The 19021-nt window shown below is 39.5% G+C and overlaps 1 protein-coding gene across 3 annotated transcripts; it reads left to right on the forward strand.

Annotated features, from left to right (window-relative positions):
* The first annotated feature begins 345 nt into the window (after nt 1-345).
* On the forward strand, nt 346-18752 carry LOC114798476 (pregnancy-specific beta-1-glycoprotein 4-like). Of its 3 annotated transcripts, none has more exons than XM_028994222.1 (12): nt 346-547; nt 4611-4652; nt 5428-5691; nt 7531-7806; nt 14744-15016; nt 15208-15501; nt 15696-15971; nt 16100-16201; nt 17043-17106; nt 17189-17248; nt 17674-17718; nt 17797-18752. In XM_028994222.1, the coding sequence occupies exons 1-10, from the start codon at nt 517-519 to the stop codon at nt 17205-17207; spliced, it is 1641 nt and encodes a 546-aa protein (XP_028850055.1). In that variant the 5' UTR covers nt 346-516; the 3' UTR covers nt 17208-17248; nt 17674-17718; nt 17797-18752. The 3 variants fall into 3 exon arrangements, with proteins under 3 accessions (XP_028850055.1, XP_028850054.1, XP_028850056.1); XM_028994223.1 differs by having other exon boundaries at nt 347-547; nt 17043-17088; XM_028994221.1 differs by having other exon boundaries at nt 17043-17248.
* Nucleotides 18753-19021: the final 269 nt, after the last annotated feature.

The following is a 19021-nucleotide window of genomic DNA, read 5'->3' on the forward strand; positions in this document are numbered from 1 at the left end:
CTGCTTCTTCTCTCTCCCAACAGAACCCACAGAGATCATGCACCATGGTTGTGAGCCCACTGATGAACATGCAAACTAAGATACACGTCAAGACACACAGATCTTTGGGTAGTCTCGGCAGTGTAGTCAACCATTGAAAAACAGGCTCGTAATGTTTAAAGATCAAAGTAGATTAAATGTCTTATTATTGTCAGCGTCTCCACAACAGGAAAACCACATTTTGTAGGACCTGACTACTGCAGACAGTAGTGTGTCTTTCAGGATCCATTTGGTAATGGTACTGCTTGTTTTTTTTATAACACTGTTTGTGGGACCTTTAAGGAGGTGATAATCTTGACCTGTTCAGCAGCAGTGTAGTTTGGAGAAGACAGGTCCGACATATGATTCATATGAATATATTCATTGCTTGTTTCCTGTCTGACTGCTAAGAAATGAAACTAGACTAGACAAAACCACACATACAAAAAGAAGAAAAAACACAGGCAGAAGACACAGGTAGAGACACTGATTATACAAATGGCTACAGATAAGCTCCTAATTTTTCAAGGTAAAACTCATACATATTTTTATCATGAGATATTATACATCTTAAATGTGATTTGTTGTTTTTTTTTTTTTTAATTTCTGTAGTACCTTTATGTATTGTATTTTTATGCTTTGAAAGCATGTTTGCATGCTGTGATGTAAATCAACGAATATATACTCTTGTGTGCAGCAATGGTGACAATGTTAAAATGTTGAATGCCGTGAAGAAAATGATCAAACACAGATGTTTGCGGAAAAATAATATAGAAATGCATTTGAAATCTTTTAAAATTAAGAAAATATATTTTTTTATTGGAAGAACAACCTTAAAAACTTTTTAAAAAGTTTTGCCCTCTGCATTGGATCCTGCTATATTTTGCTCATGTGCAAATATAGCAGTTTTTGATCACTTTGAGCTTCCATCACTTTCCAAGTTTACACTCTAAAAACTGCTGGGTTAAAAACAACCCAATTTGGGTTATTTTGGTAACCCAGCGCTGGGTCAAAAAGGGACCAACCCAACGCTGGGTTATTTTGACCCAACAAGTTGGGTTACACGTTTAACCCAGCATGCTGGGTTGTGATTATTAACCCAACTATTAGTTAAAAATGACTACGCTGCTGGGTTGAATGGAACCCAAAATGGGTCAGAAATTTAATATAGAAACTTGTGATTAAAATTACTAAAATAAAAACAATTATACAGCAATACATATTTCAATAATGGAATTTTGTTAATGACAAAACATGTAAAAAATGTGTCCATATGAATTTAAGACTTTTTTTTTTTCCATCTCGACCTCAACATTAAGACAATTTTTATGAAAATGTATCAAACTGTAGTCACAGTGTTTCTGGAATAAAGTCAGTAACAATGAATCAGATTGAAGCCAAATTAACTTTAGAAAAACACAATTTGACATGTAAATGTAATGAAAAAAAAGTTTTCTTATCATGCATAAACTAAGATATAAGAGTCATCTGTAAGAAACACACAACAAAGCAGGCATTAAGAACATCTATGCAGTAAGGATCAGATTTGGTCAAAATAAACTTGCAACTTTCCTAAAATGTGCACTCTGTAAAAAAAAAATAATAATACAATACTAGACACATCAAGCACAAGAAGAATCAGATACAAAATGAACAACTGCAAGCCTATTTGCTCTAATCACTGCAAAGTAATTGTACAACAATCAGGCATGAAGAGCTGTGCTATAAGCATAATTGGGTCTTACCCTGCTAGCTCATTCTTCAGCTTCTGAACCTTTGGAGGTAGCTCACTTCTACCTTAATTTCACATTGCCTGCTGAATGAAGGTAAACGTGTTTTCAAGCACTTTGGGTGCTGCAGGTGAAGTGCGTAGGTTAAGCCAAACAAGAGGCACATTGCTTGAGGTAGGTTGGTGAGTGCTTCCCTTGCCCTCTCGGTTGATGCCCAGTCTTGAGGGGTTGAGTTATGGCAATGCTGGGCTTGCTGAACTGTTGTCCTCATAATAGAGGATTCCCACAGGGATGTCCATGGAGTCTCCATAGACTCTACATAGTGCAAGAAACATGACAAAAAGAGAATATGCAGGTTAACAGCAATTTGTCTACAATCAACTGTATAGAATTATCTAATATTATAGATTTTGTAATTCAATGTGATTTTATGTTAGGCACTGTAAACAATCTATTTTGTGTGTTTATATATAGGCGTCTTTCATGTTGTGACAGTAGGTGGTATATTACACAATTTGATATTTGAATGGTACAAATGGAGAAAGGGTTTACTCACTGAACTGCTCTTGAAGAACATAGATCTCCAAGAATTATTGGAAGTCCTCTCAGGACAAGGCATCTAATGGCTGTTGGCTCTGTGCTCTGCAAAGTGGTATAAAACACACTTGAATGTAGAACAAAGGAAATAAATCTTATATCAGTTTATTTGTCCATATAGAGAAATACCACAAGAGAACAGTTTATGTATTGAACTAACCATCAATATCATTATGAGAAGAAAAGAGAAATATCAACCCACCGTTGTGTTGTAGCACGTTGTGTCTTCCTCTTGAAATTTCCATCAAAATTGGACACAACCCATCAAGAACACCAAAGAACTCTTCTTTAAAATTTCTACCAACAATCCTGTTAAACTCCAGGTAAACCTGAAAAATATTAAATATGCTCAGTTTTGATATTCAGCCAGAGTTATTTATAACACAAATAAACCTCTCTGAACATCATGTATGTAAAACAAATAAGAAAAAAAATACATTAAAGGACACATCCACAAACCTGGTTTTCAGTCAAAAAAGCACTGGCCAGCTTTGGATCATCTGGTTGATGTCAGGTTCATCCTTTACAACCTCCTCTCATCTAAGAACAAACATGATTCCTGATGCAAGCAAGGAAAGGGCTTAGTTCCTTCTTGCATAAGTTCCATATTTTAGCCTGTAACGTTTAAAAAACTGTGCTCTTCTCGCAGATAGTACTTGCATTTCCAAAGCATTTTAAAGTGGCTTTAAACAAAACTAGTAGTGCAAAAAAAAAAAACTGGCATATGTTGAAAGTGGGTGTTTACTTTTTCAAACCTACATTGAAATAATTTGAATTCTACAAAACTGCATGTAGATAAGTAGAGAGCTACTCTAAAAACACATTGCTGCAAGTATCAAATGCTCACTGTTCCCTTAAGATGACCTCATAATTAAATGCATGTTTCAAACTACAAATGTTCCAGCAGTTTCTAATTTGAATAGAGAAAACAACTCACCTTGTTCATCCACAAAATGGTTCTCGTTGCAGCAAGCAAAACTCCTTTTAAAATAAAAAGTCCAAACTTGAGAGAAACAGACAAATGTAGACAGAAAGGTATACTTCTAAAATACAACATTAAACCCCAAAACCCCCTTTCACATTGTATATGTAAAATAAAGCTTACCGATCTCCGTGTGAGTGAGTACACACAAATTGCTGGCCCCAATGCAGTCGCAAGATATTAAGCATTGTTAGCATAGCAAGTGTTAGTTAGCAAGATATTAAGCATTGTTAGCATAGCAAGTGTTAGTTAGCAAGAAAAAAATTCTCCTCCGTCCTTCTACCCGCAGCTTTTGCCTCAGAATTTTTTTTCCGCCCGTCTCCTACCCCCGCGGCTTTCGCTCATAAAATAATTTTTTCGCCCTTCAGAAAATTTTTTTTTTCGCCCCTCAGAAACTAAAGACGGTGCAAAGACAATGGCGGCTTCTCTCGCTGATGTCCCAGGTAGTTGACATGACGTGCGTGCTCTCTTTCAGGTCCGCGTTCCCAACCCAGCACCGCTGGGTTACAGATCGAGACCGATTTTCAACCCAACAACAGACTCAACCCAGCATTTGGGTTGAAAAAACAACCCAGCGTTTTTTAGAGTGTAGGTAAAGCACTTGGCCTCTTCCTTTAAAACATTTTAATTTCAGTTTGGTTTTAAATCAAGTTGCTGAGACAGCATATTGAACTGCAATTTTTCTGAGATCTGCTGTCTTGGTGCTTGACCACCAGATTCTTTGTAATTTTGGCAAGTTACAAAATGCTCTTCCTTTTGAAATAAAGTCAGCACTATCAACCCAAATTGATTTTCAATTTAATTCAGATAGGCCATACTTATAACAGGTGCAGGGTAATCAAGGACATAGGAAAATGTCAAATTGTGACAACTTGATTAAAATAAAGTTAATTTGTAATAGTAATACTTATGCATACACTGTGCTTTTGTCACGGCGGCGAGCAGACGGGGGAAGGAAGCGCAGAGACAGGACATTCGGGAAACAAGGATTTGTTAATAATAATAAATAAACACAAATAAACATCAGCACGATGGATGTAAGCAGGGGAATAGAGCCCGCAGCTGTGTGGGTGTTGCCAGAACTCAAAAGGTTGCCAAGTTGCAAACGAAGGTCTAGTTCACTCAACTGAGTCCACTAAAATTTCGCCGCTGCAGAAGGGGTGGAGTTATAGTCTTTTAAAGGCAATCAGAATTGGTTTCAGCTGTAGTGATCACCTGGAGCCAATCCTGACAGCTTTGGCATTTTGGCATTAATAAATTTTTTTTTTTTTGCTTTTATTTAGTTGCATTTGCTGTGGCATGCTTGGCTCAAGAATCGACTGATAGTAAGTAAAGATTTTTTTTAGATAATTATATTAGTATATTATGATGATGATAGGGTCAGAGCCTTGTATTCTGTGAGGATGCTGAGTATGCACATGACAGTGAATCTCTTGGTGCCTGGGTAAATGGAGGAAGGGAAGCCGGAGGGAGAAGAGCAACAAAAAGCTAGCTCATGTATGGACAATTAGCACATGCACCAGAGAGCTACCAGGACTGAAGGAATAGTTGGGAAATTACACTGGTAAATAGAATTTGGGAACATCTGGAAAAACCTAATTAGCTTTGGACACCTGGAAAAACCTAATCCCTTATATTTAAAAACACATCTTTCAGGGAGTCCACAAGATGACATCTGTATTGAAATTATGTGAAATTGTTTGAAAACTTGCATTTAAAACTTATATATTAAAAAACAGAAAAATAATAATGGTCAAATACTTCTTGAGTTCTCCACTATCTGACATCATTGACTGAGTTATCCTCTGAGACAGTGACTATGAAGTGTGACATACAATCTAATAAGGCAGACTGGGGTTATAAATGGTGTAGATATGGAAGAGAGCTGGAGGTGAATGTGGACATTTTTAATTAACTATGCTACCAAAGAATCTTCAGAGCTTTAGCAAAGTTGTTGACTGATTATAGACACCTATTTTCATATATAGAAAACAACAGCAATATCAACCTTATTGTCATTTCCTTATTTTATTGCATGAAAAAGAATTCTATTTTATTGCAGACAAACTGAACAAATATCACTTTCTATTTCCTGTTTAGATATTCCTGAACCACGGTTGACATATGAATGGAAAAACATCTTCGCTTCTGAGAGTACGGTTCTGAAGTGTAAAATCCAACCTGAATCAGAAAGTTGGAGTTATAAGTGGTACAGAAATGGTGAAAGTCTCGGTGAGAATGGAAACGCTTATTCAGTTAGTTCGGCAACCAAACAGAATGCTGGAGTGTACACCTGCCAAGGAACCCACAAGAAAAGAAATGTTACATCTAAACTCAGCAAAGCTGTTGAACTCATACTTAGTGGTGAGTTCTATTGAATGTATCTGTCACAGTCTTCCAACTTAATTTTAAATATATGCTCAAATTATAATGCCTATTATGTAAGTACGAAACATGTCATAATGCTTTTCATTGCCCATACCCCACTGCCCTGATGACAAACTAACGTAGACCCTAACAGCATAGCATGCTTGTTTCGTAATATATATATTACATTTTCTTGATATATACAGGGAGTGCAGAATTATTAGGCAAGTTGTATTTTTGAGGAATAATTTTATTATTGAACAAAAACCATGTTCTTAATGAACCCCAAAAACTCATTAATATCAAATCTGAATGTTTTTGGAAGTAGTTTTTAGTTTGTTTTTATTTTTAGCTATTTTAGGGGATATCTGTGTGTGCAGGTGACTATTACTGTGCATAATTATTAGGCAACTTAACAAAAAACAAATATATACCCATTTCAATTATTTATTTTTACCAGTGAAACCAATATAACATCTCCACATTCACAAATATACATTTCTGACATTCAAAAACAAAACAAAAACAAATCAGCGACCAATATAGCCACCTTTCTTTGCAAGGACACTCAAAAGCCTGCCATCCATGGATTCTGTCAGTGTTTTGATCTGTTCACATCAACATTGCGTGCAGCAGCAACCACAGCCTCCCAGACACTGTTCAGAGAGGTGTACTGTTTTCCCTCCTTGTAAATCTCACATTTGATGATGGACCACAGGTTCTCAATGGGGTTCAGATCAGGTGAACAAGGAGGCCATGTCATTAGTTTTTCTTCTTTTATACCCTTTCTTGCCAGCCACGCTGTGGAGTACTTGGACGTGTGTGATGGAGCATTGTCCTGCATGAAAATCATATTTTTCTTGAAGGATGCAGACTTCTTCCTGTACCACTGCTTGAAGGTGTTTTCCAGAAACTGGCAGTAGGACTGGGAGTTAAGCTTGACTCCATCCTCAACCCGAAAAGGCCCCACAAGCTCATCTTTGATGATACCAGCCCACCTCCACCTTGCTGGCGTCTGAGTCGGACTGGAGCTCTCTGCCCTTTACCAATCCAGCCACGGGCCCATCCATCTGGCCCATCAAGACTCACTCTCATTTCATCAGTCCATAAAACCTTAGAAAAATCAGTCTTGAGATATTTCTTGGCCCAGTCTTGACGTTTCAGCTTGTGTGTCTTGTTCAGTGGTGGTCGTCTTTCAGCCTCTCTTACCTTGGCCATGTCTCTGAGTATTGCACATCTTGTGCTTTTGGGCACTCCAGTGATGTTGCAGCTCTGAAATATGGCCAAACTGGTGGCAATTGGCATCTTGGCAACTGCACGCTTGACTTTTCTCAGTTCATGGGCAGTTATTTTGCACCTTGTTTTTTCCACACGCTTCTTGCGACTCTGTTGACTATTTTGAATGAAACGCTTGATTGTTCGATGATCACGCTTCAGAAGCTTTGCAAGTTTAAGAGTGCTGCATCCCTCTGCAAGATATCTCACTATTTTTTATTTTTCTGAGCCTGTCAAGTCCTTCTTTTGACCCATTTTGCCAAAGGAAAGGAAGTTGCCTAATAATTATGCACACCAGATATAGGGTGTTGATGTCATTTGACCACACCCCTTCTCATTACAGAGATGCACATCACCTAATAAGCTTAATTGGTAGTAGGCTTTCGAGCCTATACAGCTTGGAGTAAGACAACATGCATGAAGAGGATGATGTGGACAAAATACTCATTTGCCTAATAATTCTGCACTCCCTGTATATATATATATATATATCTTGTAATAGCTCATTTATCAGTATTTCTGAAATCTAAAATGTCACTATTCCTATTACACCCTCTTTAGATCTTCCAACAGCCCAGCTGAATGTGGAGTCCAAATGGACCAAAGTTTTTTCAACAGAGAGCGTGGTTATGAAGTGTGATATTCAGCCCGGTTCAACAGACTGGCGTTACAAATGGTACAGAAATGGACAAGAGGTTCCTGATCCTACAAACGGGAACAAATATTCAATTAGCCGTACTAACAAAGAACACAGTGGAGAATACACATGCCAAGGAGTCCACAGCATACGAACTGTAGCAACCGGTGGCAGCAATGTCATTCAGCTCACTGTTGATGGTAAATATTTTTCACACTATTCTATTTACACTATATCTACAGTACTGCGCAAAAGACTTAGGCACCAGGAAAAAACAGTAAAAACAAAACTGCTGTTTTTCTAAGATGCTATTTTGTTAACAAATACTAAACAAACCCTTTGAAACACTGACTTTCGTTTTTTTCAATAAAAAAAAAAAGAAAAAAAGAGTCTGTTATCCTATTGTTCCGTAAGCAGCAACACAATGTTGTTCTCAATTGATTTGCTTGTAAGAAATCACTTTCTGAAGTATTTCAGAGTTATTTTAAATTATCTTTGATTAGTTTCAATACTGCCTAAAACTTTTGCACAATACTGTATATATTTATCAGATGCCAGTCCACCTGGAGACAATCGGGGTTAAATGTCTTGCTCAGGGACACAATGGTAGGAAGTGGGGCTTAAACTTGTGGTTTGTTTCACAGGCAAGTGTCTTACTCACTACGATCCTGTCAGGGAGAGGAGTCTACAACAATATACAGCCTATGATTAATCTCCAGATAGTTTAAGAGAATAATATATATAGCAAAAGATACCATATATGAAAAGTTCTGAAAATGACACAAATAGCGTTTTTCTCAAAGTTCGCTGCTTCCAATTTGTATTATGGCAATTTGCATATACTCCAGAATGTTGAGTTATCAGATGAATTGCAAAGTCCCTCTTTTCCATGAAAATGAATTCCAAAAACCCATTTCCACTGCATTTCAACCCTACCACAAAAGGACCTGCTGAGATCATTTCAGTGTTCCTCTTGTTAACACAAGTGAGAATGTTGAGGAGCACGAGGCTGGAAATCATTCTGTCATGCTGATTGAGTTAGAATAGCAGACTGGATGCTTTAAAAGGAGAGTGATGCTTGAAATAATTGTTCTTCCTCTGTTAACCATGGTTACCTGCAAGGAAACATGTGCAGACATCATTGTGTTGCATAAAAATGGCTTCACAGGCAAGAATATTACTGCTACTGTCACGTCCCTGTCTAGGGGTCAGGAGACACGACAACAAACGAGGGGAATATGTGCAGTGGGAAGACACATATACCAAAACAAAGTGAAATATTGTGCTTTTATTTACAGTGAGCGGTGAACAACAAACCAAAACCAAAAGTGCTAAATACAACAAACACAATTCACAGGAGGACAACGTACCATGAAAGGAGAGACAAAACAAAGCCACAACCAACCACACTAATCACTAACACAAGAACAACTCTTATCTAACTAACACTCCAACGCTAAACTCAAACTCTCCTCTCGCTTCCTCCTCCTCCAGCTCCACAACAATGAGCCCTGAATGGTGGCTGGAATGGTCCTTAAGTAGTTCTCGGTCCTGTGCGTTGATTGGCTGCCAGCTGACGAGGGAATTAGAGGGTGGAGCTGTAATCCAAATCTCCTCCCCCAGAAGCCAGCCTAAAAGAGAACATGCACAAAACAGAGCACCCCAAGCCATTCTACGGCCTAAAGGACGTAACACCCCCCCCACCACAAAAAGAAAAAAAAAAAAAAAAATATATATATATATATATACATATATATATATATATATATATTTTTTTTTTTCCCCTCGCCTCAAACAATTTTAACACGAATGAGCGCGTGATAAGGCATCCGCCAAAATGTTGTCCAGTCCTTTCTTGTAGCGGATCACTAATGCAAACCCCTGCAAATACAGGACCAGTGAAGAATGCGTTGGTTTACATTTACATTTACGGCATTTGGCAGACGCCCTTATCCAGAGCGACTTACAACGTGCTTTCAAGTTACCATCGATGAAGAGATCAATTCCGGTTCACTAGGACCCCAACTATGAATACATCTATTTTATTCACTCTGTTGTAGATTCTGTACACAAAGTTTGACAACAAGAAAATTACAATTTAATCTAAATATTCTTTAAAGAGGAAGGTCTTGAGCTGTCGTTTGAAGGTGCTCAGTGACTGAGCTGTTCTGACCTCGAGGGGAAGTTCATTCCACCACCGAGGGGCCAAGACGGAGAAGAGTCTAGATGAGTGTCTTCCTTTTACCTTCAGAGATGGAGGGACCAGGCGAGCAGCACTGGAGGCTCGGAGTATACGAGGTGCAGTGTGAGGTGTAATAAGGGCTGTGAGGTAGGATGGTGCTGCTCCATGTTTGGCTTTGTAGGCCAGCATCAGTATTTTGAACCTGATGCGTGCAGCTACTGGGAGCCAGTGGAGGGAACGTAGCAGAGGGGTGGTGTGGGAGAATTTGGGAAGGTTGAAGATCAGTCGTGCTGCTGCATTTTGTATGAGTTGTAGAGGTCGGATGGTACATAGTGGTAGACCAGCTGGAAGGGAGTTGCAGTAGTCCAGTCGTGAGATTACTAAGGACTGAACCAGTAGTTGGGTGGCCTGGGTTGACAGGTAAGGGCGGATTTGTCTGATTTTGTAGAGTTTGTGTTCCTCATCCTGGAGAGAAACACCAGAGGGTCATGATCCGTGAACACGACAACTGGAACAGTAGTGGACCCAATGTAAACTTCAAAATATTGAAGAGCCAATTCTAGTGCCAGTGCCTCCTTCTCAATAGTGCTATAGTTTAGCTGATGTTTTAGAAACCTTTGCAAGAAGTAGCAGACAGGGTGATCAATTCCTTCGGCATCTTCCTGCAATAGTACTGCACCAGCTCCGGTGGCACTTGCATCTACTTCCAGTTTAAAAGGTTTTTGAAAATCTGGTGCCCTCAATACAGGTTCACTACTTAAAGCCTTTGCATGTTGTAAACAATAGAAATTCACAGTCTTTCTTAACGGCAGCAGAACGGATCGTCGCCTCACGTACAACCTCTGCTTGGTCAACTGAGAGCGTTAATTTACAGTCAGTACCTTCGCTCTCGTCCCGCACAGATGGACCTTCAGTCGGGTTTGACACCGCTGTTAGGGACGTAGAGCTTTCAGACCTGTGATCTGGAGATAAGAAAGATTCAGAGAGATCCACAGTATCCTGACATTTTCGTGACTGAGCTCTCGTAACTGCACAAGCAGGGAACGTACTAGTATTCTGAGAGGATTCACCGAGTACTTTGCTAACCAGAGGATTTCTAATCACCTCGGGAGAGGGAAAAATCTGTCCGCCAGCCAAATCATTTCCAACAATAAAAAGAATCCCATTCATTGGTAACTGAGGTCGAATAGCGACGTTAGCCAAACCAGAAAATAGTTCGCTTTTAATATGGACAGAATGCAAGGGAACAATCATAACGGTCATATCGAGTCCCTGCACTAACACATCATAACCATAGTAAATGGTAAACAGGAATCCAAGATAAAAGATTGCGCGGCACCTGTGTCACGCAATAATTTAATGTGCACACGTTTTCCAGACTCTCCCACAGAAACAAACGCATCAAAAACGAAAGGACTAAACTCCTTATTTACCGAATCTTTCACCTGGGTCACACTAATATTATCTACTAAGCCAACCCCCTTCTTCACAGGGTTTTTTCGAGGATTGCTCCTTCTGTTTTAAAACAGGGCAATCCGTAATAAGATGTCCGACCTTGTGGCAGTAATAACACTCACGAGACTCCATCTGTGGGGATGCTCGGTCCGACCTCTGATTTGACCAGCCCCGCCGTGGGAATGTCGGTCCGAACGATCCTACAGACTCGTTCATTAAATGGTGGCACCATGCGAATATTACGCGCAACATCAAAATGATTACCAAGCTGTTGTGCGTTTTCGGGTTCTTCTGAATGTGGCAAAACTCTCCGCGACGGTTCCCCGCGTCCTGGCGAACCTCCTGGAGAACTGAATCTGGAACCACGGAGTGGTACCGCAGGTCGTGGGTCGACCCCAGTACGGACCGCCAGTTCCAGCTCCAGCTTTCTTAAGGTGAACTCGCGTTCTTCCCGATCACGCTCACGCTGAAACTCACGAACACGCTTATTTTCCTGCGAGTACTGCTCTAACTTTTTCAAATCCAGCTCCTGCTGAATTTCCAATTTCCTCAGCTGAATTTCCTTCTCCATTTCCTTTTCCCTAAACGCACGAATGTCCCGCTCCGAATGTAATTTGGCCGCTTCTAATTGGAGTACACGTTCCTGTAAGGAGTACTCACGGATTTTAAGCTTGGTCTCTGTGTCAATCGCGGCCAAGGCCGAATTGGACCGTGAGACCGGATCTGACTATGCAGCAAGAATACGTTTTTCTACTAGACCCGTTTTCATCGCACGAAACAAGGTCTCTTTTAAATTTCTATCATCGCTGGACAACAAAATGGAGAAATATGCATCAATCTGAAGCAACTGTTCCTTTGTACAGTGTGACAATAAATTCTCAGAAGGACTCTGAAGAAACTCCTCCAGCACAGACAGTGTACCTTCCATCCTGGAGTACAGCACTCACCTAGTTTGCAAATACAAAAGCACAAGCTTCACTACTGCACACCCCAATGTCGGAACGGCTCTCACCCAAAACTTCCAGTCACCTACTTACCTAACCAACCTCTAACTTTCCTAGTCTTCAAAGCTTACCAACAGCAGGCGACTTTAAACGCGCAACGTCAGCCCTGCGTACTTCAGACTGAAGTAGCAGCCTGACCGCGTACCTACCCCCGGAGTCACTTCAAAAATAAGAAAGGAAAAATAACAAAAGAAAATGTTAAACAGTGCCACGAAGGAAGCTCTGCAAGCAGAACCAACTGCAGCACTCTACTGACTGGATTTCGGGTTACTACTGCACGTTCTGAAACTAACCACACGGGCACAAAATGGCGACGATCCCAGACAAGCACCCCACTTGTCACGTCCCTGTCTAGGGGTCAGGAGACACGACAACAAACGAGGGGAATATGTGCAGTGGGAAGACACAAATACCAAACCAAGTGAAATATTGTGCTTTTATTTATAGTGAGCGGTGAACAACAAACCAAACCAAAAGTGCTAAATACAACAACAACAACACAATTCACAGGAGGACAACACACCATGAAAGGAGAGACAAAACAACTACACAACAAAGCCACAACTAACCACACTAATCACTAACACAATCCAAACTCCAAAACTCTCCTCTCGCTTCCTCCTCCTCCAGCTCCTCAACAATGAGCCCTGAATGGTGGCTGGAATGGTCCTTAAGTAGTTCTCGGTCCTGTGCGTTGATTGGCTGCCAGCTGACGAGGGAATTAGAGGGTGGAGCTGTAATCCAAATCTCCTCCGCCAGCAGCCAGCCTAAAAGAGAACATGCACAAAACAGAGCACCCCAAGTCATTCTACGGCCTAAAGGACGTAACACTACTAAGATTGCACCTAAATCAATCATTTATCAGATCATCAAAAACTTCAAGGGTAGATGTTGAAGTGTTGTGAAGAAGGCTTCAGGGTGCATAAGAAAGTCCAGCAAGTACAAGGACCATCTCTTAAAGATGATTCAGCTGTGGGATCGGGGTGCCACCAGTGCAGAGCTTGCTAAGAAATGGCAGCAGGCAGGAGTGAGTGAGGTGAAGACTTTTGGAGGATGGCCTGGTGTCAAGAAGAGCAGCAAAGAAGTCACTTCTCTCCAAGAAAAACATCAAGGACAGACTGATATTCTGCAAGGGATTGAACTGCTGAGGACTGGGGTCAAGTCATTTTCTCTGATGTTGCCTCTTTTCGGAATTGTTTGGAGCAATTGGAACGCCACCATTAGTCTTGTCTCATGCCAACAGTAAAGCATCCTGAGACCATTCATGTGTGGGGCTGCTTCTCATCCAAAGGAGTGGACTCACTCACAACTTTGCCAGAACACAGCCATGAATAAAGAATGGTACCAAAACATCCTCCGACAGCAACTTTCCAAACCATCCAAGAACAGTTTGGTGAAGAACAATGCCTTTTCACGGTGATGGAGCCATAAGTGTTAACTAAGTGGATCAGGGGTAAAAACATTGAAACTTTGGGTCCATGGCCAGGAAACTCCCCAGACCTTAATTCTCAATTGAGAACTCGTGGTCAATCCTCAAGAGGCAGGTGGACAAACAAAAACCCACAAAATCAGTCAGGATTTGGCCCAGAAGTTGATTGAGCATTGATTGACCACACTTTTTGGTTTTACTCTGGCGAATTGTAGAGGTCTTAAAAGAAAAGACAGTGTAAATATTGACTCTTTGCATAATATTGATGTAATTGTCTATAAAAGCCTTTGAAACTTATAAAATGCTTGTAATTATACTTCAATACAACACAGAAAGAACTGACAAAAATCTAAAAACACGAAAGCAGCAAACTTTGTTAAAAAAAAAAAATTGTGTCATTCTCAAAACTTATGGTCATGACTGTATAAAATAAAAAGTTATTCAAAGTTATTTTATTACTTACTCACTTATTTTCCATAACTGCTTAGACCTACTCAGGGTCCATGACACTGACTACATCCTGGACTTCTCCAACCCTACAACTGTAGGACTTATTATTATATCATCCCCAACCCTGCACTGACACCATTTGCAGGCTCACTCTACCCTGGAAGGGGGTCCCTCTCTGTATCACTCCTTCCCAAGGTTTCTTCCTTTCTTTTTTTCTCTCTCCTAGAGTTTTTTTGTGTGGAGTTTTTCCTTGTGTGCAGAAGGGTCACGTGTGGGGGGTGTCAACTGTAGGGCCTGTCAAAGCCCATTGAGACATACTGTATGTGATTTTGGGCTATATAAGAAATAAATGTTGTTGTTGTTGTTGGTTGTGGATGCTGGAGCCTTGGCACTGGGCACAGGCAAGGGGTGTCAACCCACCACAGAATGCACACACATACACCATTCACTCGTGATGTAAGGTCCAGGTGTGCCTGGCCCACCATATCCTTGTTTGCCTTCTTGTCAGTTGTAGTAATTCACCACGTGTGCATATAATTATCAAGGGAGTAAGAAAGCTCAATTGCTCCACTACACCCTCATGATAACACCCAGCCTACTTACTATTTACCCAATAGATCTCCCTGTACCACAGCTGACATCCGAATGGAGAAACGTCTTCTCCTCTCAGCCAGTGGATCTGAAGTGTCGCATTCAGCCTGATTCGACACACTGGGATTACATATGGTACAGGAATGGACAAACATTCAGTGTCAGTGGAAATGTGGACACACATTCAATTAGCTCCGCAACCAAAGGGCATGCTGGACACTACGCCTGCCAAGGAAACCACAGGACACGACTTGTGGACACAACTGAAACCAGCAAAAAATTTCATCTGTTGGTCAGTGGTGAGTGCTGGATAACACAAAGCATCATACTATTAATGACTTTTCTATATAATATTTTTTACTATTATTTATTTATGTATTTATTTTTATTATAGTTCCTAAAATTGGTTGAATTCTGGCTATGAGAAGAATGTTAGGACAGACATATCTTAACATAACGTTTACCTCGGTTTTTGTTACATGCTCTTTAGATCTTCCAAAGCCACATCTGACCCTGGAGTCTAAATGGACGAAGGTGTTTCCCTCTGAGAAAGTGAATATGATGTGTGACATTCAGCCGAATTCAACAGACTGGCATTACAAATGGTACAAAAATGGACAAGAGTTTCTGTACACCATGGACGGACAGAAGATCGATTCTGACAAGAAACGTCTCATCCAGTTAGCTTCTAGTGGACAATCTGGAAACTACACTTGTGTGGGAAAACATAAAACAATGCCTGTGTCTACTACTGCCAGTAATATGATTGATCTGTATGTTTATGGTAAGACGTTGGCAATAGAAAATTCACTATTTTTTGTCATGTCAGCTGAGACACGTATCGCTCAGAACTCAGCAGATCTGTGAATCTGATGGTAAAATGTACGTAGACATGATGTCCTCCAGATGTCACTATAACTGCATTCTGCGTCTGTGCTCGTAAAGCACAATGAACCCTGTTTTTTTGTTTGTTTCCAGCCCTCCCATCAGCTTCGCTGACTGTTGACACCAGCTGGACAGACATTTTGTCTGTGGACAGTCTGACATTGCTGTGTGAGGTTCATTATAAGGACAACTATGGATGGAATTTTACGTGGTTCAGAGATGGAACGCAACTGTCTGACAGTTTTCAGGAAAGACTCTCTGTCAAGGCCACAGAAGACATGTACCAGAGTGAATTTCAGTGCAAGGGATTCAGAACAGAACGACCAACGTCTTCCACCTTCAGTGAGGCTTTTAAAGCAAACAATCTTGGTAAAAACTAAATTTAGATTATTTTTTATATTTTGTTCTGTAAATGAGAGAGCTCTGGGCAAAAAATGAACTGCTTTACATTCACTTCATTTCACCCAATCAAACACTGTCTTTCTGTATCTTTTCAGTTTTGAAACGGAAAATCCTTCTCTCCATCTCAGGCTGTGTAATCACTGGAATTGTTGTCACTTTTGTGTGTTGCATTTATCTAAAATGCAGAAGAAAAGCAGGTTTTTCATCTTTCTTGCATTTTCACACCTTGAATCTAAAATGATTATATTCTGAAAATGTTAAATTCACAGATCAGACTCAACATTAGTGACATCCTGGCATCTCCTGGCAATTGAAACAGTCCATTCTTTAATCAATTGAAATATTTGCTACTTTGACAAGGACCAAATGACTTAGTGTTTTATGATTGGTCAAGGCATCTCCAACTTGATGGGTCTTGTAGGGTGTTGGTGTGCAGTGGTTATTAACTATCAAAATTGGTATTTAAAAACCAATGGCCAGCTCATCTGGTCCCAGTGAAGGCAATGAAGAACACAGCTTGATATTTTGATCATTTGAGCAGTCAGGTTGTGTTTAACTGGGTACGAGATGGAAGCGGGAATGGTTTAAGGTGCATTACAAAGAATTAATGGTGTTGGTGGGTGGGGGGTGGTAGTAGCCTAGAGGATAATACACTCGCCTATGAACCAGAAGACCTAGGTTCAAATCCCACTTACTTCCATTGTGTCCCTGAGCAAGACACTTAACCCTAAGTTGCTCCAGGGGGGACTGTCCCTGTAACTACTGATTGTCGCTTTGGATAAGGGCGTCTGATAAATGCTGTAAATGTAAATGTGTTAATTTCAAATGTACTCAAGCATATGTGAATTGTACTAAAAAGCTATTCCAATCAGATATGGTGGGTCCATGCAATATTATTCAACAGTTGTTAATGTTCTGGCTGATTAGTGTATATGAAACTGATTGTGATGACTGTTATATAGCAGACCTACTTTAAGAAGTAATTTAAGAATTAATTAATCACATTTGTTTAATAATTTCTTTTTTTCTTATTTACAGCAATTGAGTCTCAGTCTTACTATCTCCATCAAGGATACAAAATTGGGTATCAAATACATATTATGTGTGTGTGTGTATATTCTTTGTAATTGTTTACAACAGACAAATAACTATGATAATAATAAAAGAGTAAACTTTTTTTTTAGGTGCACTGTTACCATGTAATAGGTATTCATATACTGGTGGTAGATCATCACCAACTAAAGGTAAGTTGAAAGAGATATGCAGAGACTCAACATAATGCAGATATGGGCATTTCAGGATCAGATGTTTTGTACCTCAATGTATGTAAAATAATAGTAAGTTTGGTACAGAAGATTGAGAAGAACTGCACATCACAATTCATTGTTGACCATAGAATTGCGCATAAAATTGGGAATTAAACAGAGCCCTAAACAAAACACAACTAATAGTAGTTTTTTAAAAAATGATATTGCACTCTAACTTTATTATGGTAAAAAATAAAATGCACGAAATGAATCAGGACTGTGATGCCCTGACTCCCTGCAGCCTCCAGAGTTTGAAATCTCATTGTGTTGTTGTTTTTCCAATAAATTGTCCTTGCTTTTTTCTATGCCCCTGCCCCATGGGAGAAATTATATATTAAATGCAAAACTCTTTTTAAATACAGGTGAGGATGGGACAGCAAATCATGAGCAATTTAAATCATTCAGAGGTATGGTAGGATTGTGACTTCATGAATTTCATAACCTCATGTTAGCATTTGCTAATTTGATACAATCATTCTTTTTAGGATAATGAGCATCCCATAAGACCTGGCAAATGAAACATCTGGATGACCACATTTTTTCGGTTTAATGCTGTTCAATAAGTTTGATCCTATTGATCAGTTTTATTTGCTGTATTATCTGTTATTTATACATTATTATAATAAACAGTCTTATAGTCAACTACAGTCAACAGAAAGTAAATATAAATATGTAAATATGAAAAAAGGATCAAGTACAAGATAATAAGGGTTAAGATTAGCTCAGTATTGGTGTAGTATGGGAATAATGAATAGTCTTTATTTTATGGCTTTCTGATTTAGTTCATGGCTTGACAGTGTACTGCCCTGAAATATCTATGAATCTGTCTGTTTTGTCTGTACACTTTTCCCTCTGGGCTCTCTGGTTTCCCTCCAAAAACTAGATGAATTGGTGATTCTAAATCATGCTTAGGTATGGGTGCGCACCTTGGGTGAGCCCCACTCTGCACCTAATGAAGTGGTTATTGAAAACATTGATTGCAACATGAAAAAAGCAAAAAGAAAAAAAATATGCATGTAGCTGTACATATGTATTGTGTTATTTGTGTTCTTGTGAACATTTATGTTAAATCTTGATGGTAATGACTGCTTGTAATACACTTATCCTCATTCAGCTTATGTTTTACACATACGATATGTCTAATTTCAGAGGAGAATTCATAGAAGGCTGTTTTTAAAGATCAAATAAGACATAATATAATTTTTTGTTAATCTGTGCATTTATTTATTTTATATTTCAATTTCCCCTTATTGATGGTTACACATTTTTCAACGATGCCTCAATATGTTTTATGAACTCATATGTGTGACTGCATGCCAGTGACCTTTATTGTATTATTGCTATACAAGGAACATACAGCCCCATTCTGTTTTAAATTCACTTGCGGAGGGATGATGTTTTGTATCTCGGCATATTTCTGGAATAAATGGTTCAGCAATAACTTTTCTGGAAACTCTGGTTCTTCTAAACTCTTTCTGTAGTCTCCCTACTTCTTGTATGTCTTCCTATGTTCTATTGCCTGTGAAGAAGACAGAACTGCATATCCCTTGATGACAAAATGTAACCCAAACAGCTGACAAGGAAACACATGAGTTAAGAAATCAACTATTATGCACAGCATGGAATTTGCAACCAAACTAGCACTGCACTAGAAATATGCAAAACTATATAAATGTTCTGCAACAAAGGAAACAAGTACTCTGTGCCTGA

Source organism: Denticeps clupeoides, chromosome 10, assembly GCF_900700375.1.
Source record: "Denticeps clupeoides chromosome 10, fDenClu1.1, whole genome shotgun sequence".
Taxonomy (NCBI): Eukaryota; Metazoa; Chordata; class Actinopteri; order Clupeiformes; family Denticipitidae; genus Denticeps; species Denticeps clupeoides.

Bases quoted from the DNA above. Each gene is read 5' to 3' on its own strand.
- LOC114798476 (XM_028994221.1), top strand. From the start codon at position 517: ATGGCTACAGATAAGCTCCTAATTTTTCAAG. The intron at 15,502-15,695 runs GTAAGACGTTGG...GTTTGTTTCCAG, and splicing joins GATTGATCTGTATGTTTATG to CCCTCCCATCAGCTTCGCTG. The intron at 15,972-16,099 runs GTAAAAACTAAA...GTATCTTTTCAG, and splicing joins TTTTAAAGCAAACAATCTTG to TTTTGAAACGGAAAATCCTT.